The sequence below is a fragment of the Microcaecilia unicolor genome, chromosome 2 (assembly GCF_901765095.1).
Source record: "Microcaecilia unicolor chromosome 2, aMicUni1.1, whole genome shotgun sequence".
NCBI lineage: Eukaryota > Metazoa > Chordata > Amphibia > Gymnophiona > Siphonopidae > Microcaecilia > Microcaecilia unicolor.
In genome coordinates, this window is record NC_044032.1 from 343,804,878 (window position 1) to 343,817,181 (window position 12,304).

At 40.9% G+C, this 12,304-nt stretch overlaps 1 protein-coding gene across 1 annotated transcript in view; it reads right to left on the bottom strand.

Moving 5' to 3' along the window:
• Window positions 1-2,948: 2,948 nt before the first annotated feature.
• Window positions 2,949-12,304, bottom strand: part of LOC115463697 (zinc finger protein 184-like) — a 93,908-nt gene continuing 84,552 nt past the window's right edge. The window contains exon 6 of the mRNA XM_030194417.1: window positions 2,949-4,692. Coding sequence (XP_030050277.1) covers window positions 3,953-4,692 — 740 coding nt within the window. The 3' untranslated portion in view covers window positions 2,949-3,952. The remainder of the gene's footprint in view (window positions 4,693-12,304) is intronic.

The following is a 12,304-nucleotide window of genomic DNA, read 5'->3' on the forward strand; positions in this document are numbered from 1 at the left end:
AGTGTACAGTCAGTCAAATAGGGCAGTCAAATTGGGGCAGTCTAGATTTCCTGAATAGAGGCATAAAGGTTAGGTGCCGAAGGCGACATTGAAAAGGTGGGCTTTGAGTTCACCTTAGTGCAATTAGTGCTTATCATCAACGTGTAGAGGGTAAGCCTATCTCTGGACAGCCTTTAGATGTTCGCAACATGAGAGGTTTGCTTTTGTCAAAGCCCCCTGTCAAACCTCCACCAGTGTCATGTGGTCTCGTCGTTCTCACCCAGCTGATGACAGCTCCTTTTGAGCCACTGAATTCTTGCCATCTGAAGTACTTGACTTGGAAGGTCATTTTCTTGGTGTCTGTTACTTCAGCTCGTAGGGTCAGTGAGCTCCAAGCCCTGGTAGTGCATGCACCGTATATTAAGTTTCATCATAACAGAGTAGTCCTCTGCACTCACCCTAAGTTCTTGCCGAAGGTGGTGTCAGAGCTCCATCTGAACCAGTCAATTGTCTTGCCAACATTTTTTCCCCGTCCTCATACATGCCCTGAAGACAAGTTGCACACCTTGGACTGTAAGAGAGCATTGGCCTTTTACGTGGAGTGGACAAAGCCCTATAGACAGTCCGCCCAGTTGTTTGTTTCTTTCGATCCCAACAGGAGGGGAGTCGCCATTGGAAAATGCACAATCTCTGGCTAGCAGATTGCATATCCTTTACTTATGCCCAAGCTGGTCTGACTCTAGAGGGCCATATCACGGCTCATAATGTCAGAGCTATGGCTGCGTCAGTGGCTCACTTGAAGTCAGCTTCTATTGAAGAGATTTGCAAGGCTGCAACGTGGTCATCAGTCCACACATTCACATCTCACTACTGCCTTCAGCAGGATACCCGACGCGACAGTCGGTTTGGGCAGTCGTTGCTGCAGAATCTGTTCGGGGTTTAGAATCCAACTCCACCCTCCTAGGCCCATTTCTGTTCTGTTCCAGGCTGCACTCTCACTTTGTTGTGTTTGTTTTCAGGTAAATCTCTGTTATGTCCTCGCTGTTGCGAGGCCCAATTGACCCATGTTCATTGTTTTGAGTGAGCCTGGCTGCTAGGGATACCCCAATCGTGAGAACAAGCAGTCTGCTTGTCCTCGGAGAAAGTGAAGATACATACCTGTAAGCAGGTATTCTCCAAGGACAGCAGGCTGATTGTTCTCACAGACCCACCCCTCCTCCCCTTTGGAGTTGTTCCAGTTCTCTGTTTTGCTTTTTATTAAACTGAGGAGGGCACGTTCGCGTTGCGGGTGGGAAGCAGTTCGCGCATGCGCGGTGTGTTCTGCCCGTGCGACGGAGCGTTCTGGAGAGTTCTTTGTTTTGCTATACAAATTTTGCTGGTCTCCTGGGTTGTCATGGACGACGACCCAATCGTGAGAACAATCAGCCTGCTGTCCCCGGAGAATACCTGCTACAAGTACGTATCTTCAGTTTATTGTGTCCAAAATAAGTCTCTCTCTCTCTTATGGTTTTTGTATTTTCAATAAAGATCTCTTTTATGTTTCATTAATTTTTATTGATGATATAACAAAATTAACAATCAACACACTCAGTGCGTGTCCATTGAAAAACAAGACAAATTGTGTGCAAGCTTAGTGACAATCTCATCATCAAAGTTTTAACAGATCCCCCCCCCCTTCCAACTCCACCCCCACCCCTACAGAGTTTATTTAAAATTGTTTTGATTTCTGGGCATCATTCAAACAAGTGAAATTCAACATTACATTCAATTGCTGAAACCATCAACAGTCAAAAGAAAAAAGAAAGGCATAGAGAGCCTGGTGTCTTATAGCTCTCCACCTTTGCTAACATGTTGTTGCACTGTCAGCAATTCCACCCCCCTCCCTTTCCCTTATGGTATATTGTGGTTAAGGTAAATATCACTATCTTATGCAGTAGAAGGTGTTGCTTTATGTCCATGCTTGCCGGCCAACTTGTGAAGGATTCGGCGCTTGGACGTGGGTTGTAGAGTATTCCAATATTTCTCCCAGACACTCCTGAAGACTTTCTGGTCTTTCCCCTGGTCAACTAGGGTGGCAGATCCACATAGCTCTAAATGCAATAATTCTGTCATTTTTGATCTCCACAGTTCTCTAGTTGGTGCCTGCTCCTCCCTCCATTTAAGCAGAATCACTTTCTTCCCAATCAATGTCGCTCTTTGTAGAAATCCTATGTACCCCGGTGGTATGGGTTTTGCAGTATTAAAGATGTCAAACAAAAGCAGTGGGTTAACTGCTATTTTTCGCTTCCAGCATTGTCCAATTTCTACTATTATTTGTATCCAAAATTGTCTGATGTCCGGGCATAGCCAGAACATGTGCCCTAATGTTGCCATCACCTCTCCACACTTGGGGCAGATCCCTGTGCCAAAGCCCGCTTTCTGCGCTCTGGCCGTTGACATGTAGGCCCTCAGGACGAACTTGTACTGTTGTTCCCACTGTTGAATGAATGACGGTCTATGCAAAATAGCCAACAGGAACTTCTGAAGCATCTCCACAGTAAGCTCGATTCCTAGCTCCTGCGACCAACTCGTCGCAGTTTTGCAATAGTCAATGTCTTCTGTGGTATCCAGGAGATTTCTGTGGTGGAAGCGCAAGGGCACTATATTGTGAGTAAAGATCTCTTTTAAATAATAATAAAAAAAGTTGTAATCAAAGTACTTTTCTGGTAGAGTCATGTTAGTGTTTATGCTGAAATAATTTTTATTGAACCAATAAAGAGACATTCAATCCACAACACAAGCAAACTGTTCAATTTATTACAGAGGAACTTGCATCCCTAACCCTCTCCCCCACCCATCTTTTTACGTAACAGTGCAACAATGTGATCCGCTCATCAAATTGGTCATAAATAAAAAATGAAAATTAACATAGTAAACTCCAATTCATAACTACCCCTCTCCTCCCCCCCCCCCCCCCAACGATAGGCATAAAAAAGCACTTAAAGCATGGTTTATTTCAACAAGAAATAACAATGGGCCTACAAGGCCCAAGTAAAGACCCAAGGAGTGGACTCTGATCTTCCCAGATCTGCTGTTTCACATAAAAACCATCCCAAACACCCAACATCCTACCCCCAATGTAAAAAAAAAAACCCCAAACACACACACACACAAACTAATGACATAGAAGTCATATTAGTGTTTATGGATAGGTCATTAGTCAAACACCACAGCCAACATAATTTTTAAAAGCTGGCTTCAGCATTTAAATCATTGCAATTTTATTAGCAAGTGGCTATCCATAGAGCTGTGTACTTTGTTAGGACAGCCTTTTTGCTGGATGAAATTTATCCACATAGCTATGCAGATAACGGCTGAATATCGCTGCCTATACTTAGAATTAGGTGGAATGCCCATGCTCTGCCCTTGATCCACGCTGGTGTTATCAGGCGGACTATATAAATATTCAGTGACACTATTTGGATAGTGCTCCTGAATACTGGCTGATAGGACACTTATTGGCATCAGCTGTCACTGTAGATAAGCGCTTTTAAATATCTGCTGTCATTGCATGAATCATGCTATCTTTTTGTACCTTTCTGTATGCAGGTCTCATGCCATCAGAATGTCACAGCCAATAATGAGATACATAATTATTTCCAGTTCTGTTTTATAAAATCTATTGTTTTACCAGTTTTTCTATGCTTTCTATTAAGCATTTCATCCATAATCCACTGTCCAGGGCTGCACTAGTTCAACTTCTCTTCTTTAGGTTTTAAGTTCACCTCTACCTAACCTGAAGTAACTCTTTGTATTTTCTGCTGTACTTCTACATTTGCCATTTGTCTCTCCTTGATTACTGCTCTCATTTGTTTTAAAGAGTTCTCCTTTTGTTTTGCAAATTATGTTGCATTTTATAGGTGTTGGTGGATCATTACTTATTACTTGGGAATGTTTGTCCAAGTCGAAAGATGGGCATCGAATGCAAATCATTTCATGCATTTGTAGGTGGCCTTTGTAACAAGCATTTATCACATTCAGAACATTTAATTGCTTTCTTTCTAATGTGGATCTTTTCATGTCTTCTTAGGCCATATTCATAGCTGAAACATTTATTACATTCAGAACATTTAAATGGTTTCTCTTCCAAGTGGATCATTTCATGCTGTTGCAGGTGGCCTTTCCGACGAAAACATTTACCACACTGTGAACACTGAAATGGTTTCTCTCTAGCATGGATCATTTCATGCTGTTGTAGGTGAACTTTCTGGCGAAAACATTTTTCACATTCAGAGCATTTAAATGGCTTTTGTCCATTGTGAAATTTCTCATGAATTGTAAGCTGTGATTTGTATTTAAAAAATTTTTCACATTCAGTACATTTAAAAAGCTTGTTTTGTCTGTGAATTTTTTTATGTTCCCTGAGACTTGACTTCCTAATAAATCTTTCCTCACATTCTGTACACTGATATGGTCTGTTGCCTTCCTCTGGGCCTTGGATTTGCATGCGATTTTGATAGTAGTTGGAATTTTTCTCCCCTTCAGTGTGTATGTTTTGTCTCTCTCGTTTTTGAGCTTGTTCTTTCACGCTGGTTGGTGTTACTCTAGTGATATCGCTTCTGCAGTCAGCAGAATGATCTAGGTTGTCTCTCAAGGGTTCTCTCTGTGTCCACTCCTCTCCCTCTTGCCCATCACACATTCTCTGCTCCTCCCTGTTGTTCCAAAATTCATCATCTGTTGGATAAAAATTAGATCATATTAATTTCTTACAGCTCTGGAGAAGGAAAGACTCTCACATAAAAAGTAGTGTTACCTGCAGACTGGTACAAATACCACATGTAGAGAAGGAAATAGGTCATGCCCATTTTTAATTTTACCTCATCCTTATGTCCAGTGTTTCCCTTCACGCCGATTACACAGTTACTAACAAAAAAAACAACAACCCCAAATCAAAAAAACTATGATGAAGACCCAGGATTAATTTTAGACCTTGGCCCCTGAACCTCAGGCATCTACATTTCAAGCAAGTAAGGTTTTTAGTTTTTGGGTTTTTTTTTTACTATAAATTTTTTATTGACATTTTTCAATACAGGATACAACCATGTATCATAAACAAATGAGCAGCAACAAGGTAGTTTAACTGCATCCTAGCACATTCTTGTACCATTGCACAATTTAATAAACCTAACTGTACAAAATTTCTGTGGTCATGTCCCCATTGCCCCTTCCCCCTCCCTTCACATGCTCATCCTCTCCCTACTGATATCAAGAATTGACTACTGTAATACAATTTATTTAGGATCCCCTCGCTATTCTTTAAAGCGCCTTCAACCATTGCAAAACACTGCGATCAAGTTTTCTTGCCATGCAAAAAGAAAGGACCATGTCTCACCCTTGCTTCAGAAATACCATTGACTTCCCATTGAGCAGTTGTCCATAAACTTCTTACCCTTATCTGTAAGGCTTTCTGGTTGGCCTTTCCTGATTATTTGGCCAATCTTACAATTCCATACTCACCCATACATTTGTTACGATCACTCAATGATTACTGTTTTGTTTTGCCGAATCCCAAACAAGCCAGTTTAGAATCCAATAGACACTGTACCGTTTCTTTACTGCCCCTGCACATTGGAACACCTTCCCTCAGGACAATCATGCAGAACCATCTTTTAAAAAGTTTAACACCATGCTAAAGGCTTGGCTTTTCCATCAGGCTTTTAATCTCCCAAGTTAGTTGCTTGTAGGTTGTTGCTGCTGGTTTAAACACACTCCTTCTCCCTCCTCTCTTTGCCTTTTTCCAGTTTGGTCATGTACTGGCTCTAATTGTATGAGCGTTGGCTTCTTTCCTATCAGAACACTGTAGTCCCTTTCTTTTTCTATTATTTTGTTTTTATTGTTGTTTCAGATTGTAAACCGCCTAGGTCTACGTGTTAGTTAAGGCGGTATATTGTTACTGTAAATAAACAAACTCCTAGTTGGGCCCATTGTTCTCTCTCATTGTTTTTATTCTGTGCTGTTAGAGTTAAGTATTCCAAGAGGACCAGTTTCCCAAGTGTTTTCCTCTATTGGTGTATAGTAGGTAGGTTCACTTATGTTTTGCTGAATTGCTGGCACATTGGGATTGGGCCATCATTTAATCAAGCAGTGGCTTGCATTTGGGCGTCCTTCCCCTGATGAAGCTTGACCTGGCGAAATGGGACCGTTGGGGAGGCCCTCAGTTTAAGCTGCAACAAGCTAAGTAGCCTTGCTCTATATTGTGGCTGTTTTATTTTGCATTACATTATATTTATATATGTACGGTTGTGTGAACACCGAGGAAGAAGGTTGGTAGGGACCTATGATTAAAGTACGGTGACAATATATGCAATCTTATTAATTAAGATCAAGATTAAGTTGTTACCAGTCTGAGGTCCTCTCCTTCATTTATGATCAATTCATTTTCGTGCAATAGGTTGATTTGATCCGTTATATTTTGTGTTGGAATATTTTCAAATTGAGCAGAGTTTTTTCCCCTTTGATTTTTGTTACTTCTATAGTAGGTAGCAAATCCAATTTCCAATTAAGAGCTATAGCTTTCACAGTTGGTAAATAACACAATTCTTGTTTGATATGTGGGTCATAGCAGAACCACCCCAAAGGACACCATAAGGGATCCAATCCACAATCCTTCCTCCAAATTTTTCCCATCTCTATCAAAACTATATCCCAAAAGGTGTTAACCACAAGACAAAGCCATCACATATGCATGTGTGTTCCCCTTTCAGAACGCCCCCTCAAGACTCTAGCTGTGAAATAGTGGAATATTTTATTCAAGCATGCGGGGGCCATGTACCATATCAATAGTAATTTCCAATTAGATTCTGACACTCACCAATATGGACATCCTATTAGCTCTCTTGTAAATATTCCTCCATATTTGGTCATCAAGTATCATATCCAAATCCTCGTCCCATTCTACCATGTATAGGAGCTTGTAAAAGCTCCTTCGCATAAGTACTCCATATAAATGGGAGATCAATCCCCTCACCCTCTATTTGGTTAACCAGAGTTCTTAAAAATTAGTGAGCCCCCTCCGCCCACCCTCCTCCTTTCCTCTCAGGAAAGTGTAAAATTCCCCACCAGGGATCCTAAATTTCTTTGGAACTGGTAAGAAAGCTTTAGCCATGGCTTATCCTCTTCAGATTTCTTCCCATACTTACAGGTTAGGCATAACATTTCTAGTCAGGGTTGACTGCGGGTGGACCCTGATGAAACTGAACATTTTGAAAATTTGTGGGTCTCAATCGGGAAGCACAGGGGAACTATCAGTCACATTTACTGGTTTATCAGAGGGTTTGCCTTTGTTAAATACCCCTACATGAAGGCATGGGAGGAGGATTTGGTGGGGGGGGGGGGGTGAGTTAAGTGTGAATGAGTGGAAAAGGATATGTCTGGAGGTGAAGAAAGCTTCTATATGTGTTTTGATTAAAGAAAATGCATTCATAGTTCTGAGAAGATGGAACTATACACCGGCTAGGCTTAGAGCTATGTTTCCTGGTACTACAGATCTATGTTGGAGGTGTGGGAAAGACACAGGGACTTTTTTCCATATATGGTGGACTTGCAAACACCTACAGGGATTCTGGCAGGGAGTCACACAAAGTTTATCTGCAAATCTGGAAATTCTGTTCCCGTGTGATCCCACGTGGTGCCTACTTGGCTGGGGTAATTGTAGAGGCTTGAAATGGCAACGACGCCTCAAAAGACTCTGTTTAGCTGCAGCAAAGATTTATTGCTGCCCACTGGAAGCGGAGTAATGGACTGACACTAGTTAACTGGTTCTCAAAACTCGATTTGTTGGAATTAGAGAAACTGACTGAACGCTGCTTGGGGCGATATGACCATACAGCTGAGGAATGAGTACTTCTGGATCGGTTATTGGGTACAGATTTAGTAGATGGGGGAGGGGAGGTAGGGTTTGGGGTCTAAGGGGGTAACTTGAAGAGAGGAGTTATAATGGGAGCTCTGGCTCTACGGAATGGGATGTTTGGGGGTGGGTGAGAGGGTTGGGGGTTTACTTAGGTTGTCTATAGGTTTAATGTTGTGCACCACTGATTGTGAATGGTTTGCCATTTTTCAAATCGCAATAAAAATTTATTGTTAAAAAAAAGAAAGCTAGCTTGTTTATTTTCAATCAGCTGCAAAAACATTTCTACCTCAAACACAGAGCAATCTGTGGGCCTGACAGACTCTCCTGCTCCCAACTAATAGGGGTGAGTAAAGATCTGAAAACTTCCCATCTATCCTCTCCCGATTCTTCCAACAAAACTTCAGAATAAGATGAGTAGATGGGTTCTCAATAAAGCTAAGCTATCTATCTGCCTGTAACTCCCATCATGCCCAGACCATAAAGTGCAGTGGTACCCTTTGTAAATAGTGTTTTTTTTATTGTTACATATCTCATAAGAACACTGTATAATTATACTACAGCAAGAGGCCCTCACTGGATGCCCACCGAAAGGGTGGAAGGCCAGATTTTAGGACTCAGGCTGTAAAAATACCAGCTAGGTTTAAAAATCTATGACTGGCTGAGCATGGACTTGCTTTTCCTGCAAGTTAATATGTGTTCTACCCTAAGATCTATCCACTGGAATAGTGGCAGGCCAAACTACATAGCTTTGTACAGCTGAAAAGCACTGCCTAGGCCTGATAACCTACTAATGGCCTTATAGAACAAAATCAGGTACAAATTGAATGTAGCACTTATTAAAATGGAGTTTGTCTTTCTATAAGATGAAACTTAGATCATAAGATAATAGAAAAAGGGGAAGTGAAACTGATATGCTAAGAATAAGATGTTCTGGCAGAAGAGAAAAACATGTTGACAAAAGAGGAAATTGCGAAATAACTTGCAATAGCTGGAACGGAAAGAGTTGGGTACAGAACAACAGATGGCAGGACACGACAGTTTAACCACAGAAATTGAGAAATAGTTGAAAAAAAACAGGTCCCAAAATAGGTCCAGCCATAGACTTCTATTGAGAGAAGAGAGTATAAAAGAAGGGTGATTTGGGCTTAATTTCGGAGTCCGTCCCCAACGCCTTGAAAGCAGCGAAGTTCTGTCCGGTTACTTCCAGAATCGGTACCGAACTGAAGACCCTACTCGGGGTGAGCTGTCAGACTGAATCTGTAATTTGTACCAACTTGAAGACTTGTGTTTGGGTAAGAAATAAATTATACTTATCTTCCTAAAACTATGTTTGTCTTAATTTCTGTCTATTCCTTATTTCCTTTTTATTCTACCAACGAAATTAGAAAATACAATTGACACTCATTGCCTGTACAAAATACTGTTACATTTTAATAGAATACATTTGGGTACACAGATAACTAATGATTCATTTAGATCCTGATAGACATAAGACCATGATCATGGGCCTTATCTTAGAGTCAGTTGTACACCAGGAATATTACTGGGATGGACTTTCAAGAGAATTTAGGCAGGCAGCCCAACAGATAATGGAAGCGCAGACCTTTTGTCCTTGGAAAAGGGTACTCCTGGTGCGCAAAGCGGGCCAATAGATAGAATTTACATTTGGTGACCCCCGATCGCTGATAACACTGACCTTTTGCCCGCCCGCGCTAATTTTTGCACACAGAGGGGATTAATCTATGTGTTCAAAAATTTCTTTCCTGTCTTTCCATTTTCTTCTCTGTTCTTTTTCTGCCCCTCTCTTCTGTCCTTCCTTTTGATTTGTGAGGTGTGTGCACGTGAACGTTTGGTGTATGATTGGCGCATAATTACGCGGCCAGGAGACTGCGATCGTGTTTATGCTGTGAGTATTTTTCACGCTCAATTCTTTGGATCAGTCTTTATGCTGGCATTCTTGCCTAATGATCCTTTGATTTTGGCCGTTTTTCTGTTGCTTCCAATTCCTATTCCCATCCTCTCCATCCTTCTCCCTTTCCTACCTCTGTCCAAGCCCTCATTCACTGCTCATTGCAGTTCTTGGACAGTACACTCCATCTGCCCTCCTGTATGTCCTGCGCTCTCAACTAGGATATCTCTCTGTCCTGATTGCCCTCCCCTATTGCCCTGTTTTTATTACCCCCCTCCTTTTCGTCTCACTTGCCTATTCTGGCTCTCTTCGTACTTACTCTGATCCCTGTTCTCTCTCACTGCAGTTCTCTGACATCATTCCGGTCTGCGTCTTTTCTGCACCTAATCGCTCTTTTTCTCAGCGCTGCACTTAAACCTCCGATTCTGCTTCTACCTTGTAAGAAATTGTCCCGCACTGTCTCTGTGAATTGCTGTATTATCTTTTCTTCTTCCCTTCCCCCGTTTTCTGACACTTTGAACAGTTGAACTTAGAGACGGGTTTCGTTTTCCCTCTATAATTTTTTATGCTGCAAAACACAGACTGGTAGATCTTATCGCAACCCACAATGTGGTTCTGCATTTTTAACCTTGACTTTTCTGTGTGACCACACATGGCTCGCTTAGCTTCCTTTCTCTCTCTATTTCCTCTCTGTTACAGAAACCCTTACATTTCAGATTCTGTCTTTTTACAGCTTTGCTCTAAAACCCTTTTGTTACTATTGCGGTACATCCTTTTGTAATATGATTTGGTTTCCTGCCATTACAGTTAAACTACATCTGTATAATGGTTTTTCTAATTACTTTTACTTATAGGATTAATTAAGGGAACATTTACCTAATAATCCGTACTTGCATGCGTGGCCCCCCCTTAGGTTTTTGTTCTGTTATGGTCCAGTCAAAAGAGGGTGGTTTTCACTCCGGTATTTGGTTTTTGCCATTGTCTTTATGTGACATGATTAATATGCATATATTTCCTATACTTGTAGCATTTCCGGATGCAAGCTACATATGAAACCACAAAATTTGTTTTGCCGTTAAGAAGCTGGTGTTTTTAACCTTATGCCAGTTTAACCTATATCCCACTAACCTTTCTCCCTACTATAGTTTTCTGCATGTGCTATGCTGCTCATTTTTTTATTCCTGCTTTCCTAGCCATCCCTGTGTTATCTCCATCTCTCCTTATTCTTTGTCCTCCTCTCAAGGCAACTGTCCCTGTGTTTTAGGGCCGTCCATTGTTTTTTTTTTCCTGTTCTGCTTTCATGTCTATCTGTCTGTAGATCTTGCACTCAGTAAGACCCAGGATTTCCTCTCTAGTGTCTCACGCCACTGCTTTCTCACTGCTTTTGGGATTTATTTCTGCCCGAGTCACATTTTTCTATATCCTTAGCTTCTCCATTTATAAATGCGTGTAATGAATTCCTTCTTAGATTTTGATGGTCGCCAGACCTCTCTTAAGAGAAATGAAGCTGTCTCGAATGCCTTTCTTTCTCTCTACTTCCTCGCTTATATCTTTATGATTATGTCACAGTTTTCGTTCATCCCTTGACCTTTACTTTCTAACCCTTTGGATATAATGCTATAGTGTCTGCCCTTTTAATGCATTTTCCTTCTAAAAATGGGTTTTCAATTGTGCTAAGTTTGATTGTTCAGCTTCTATAACAGAGGAAGGCTCAAGAGAATGCCAAAACAAAATACTTCTTAGCACATAAATTCAGTTGTAATCGTCTAGGAAGCCTTAGTCCGGAAACTAAAAATTAACCCTTACTTTACAGAATCAAGTGATATACTGGTAGTAAGGAAATTTAGATTGCCGTTATTTTAAAGACACAGTAGAAGACATTAAAAATTTTTTTTGCTTTGAAGGAGTTGCCGTATCAAGTGTAGAATTGACAGCTTTTATATGAACACAGAATGATTACGGCGGTCTATCTGAGCAAGTAAAATAGCAACGTAGTTAGATTTGTCATACTTCCTCACACATTAACTCCCTGCTTCCTTACATAATAGTTTCTAAGAACTTCTATATGTTTGATTTGATAAAATCCTATCCTGATTAATTATACCAGCATAAAGTTTTTATGTGCTGTTTAGTCCTATTTTCAGTAGCCGTAATGTCCGATGCTTGCAGTGAGCACTAAACTCAAATTAAGCACAGGAAGCACACTTCCCTTCTGGTTTTTATTTTCCTTTTCCTTTAACATCTGCATCAACATTAAATCCTTTTAACAATCTTCTGTAAACCCGTATATATCTTAACCACAATGTTTCCTCAGACTGTGCTGACTTCCTAGCCATGCTGAAACGGAATCTTATTCACAGATATGTGTTTTCTGCCTATGGATAGAACGGTAACTTTTCACCCCCCCTTCCCTCAAATGCTAAGCCTGTTCTGTTCGTCATCATTAAGCATTGTATTTGGACTGCTTGATTCAATATGTTATAACACAGCCTTATTAAGGAACCATATTCAGAGCTGTAAAAGCATTT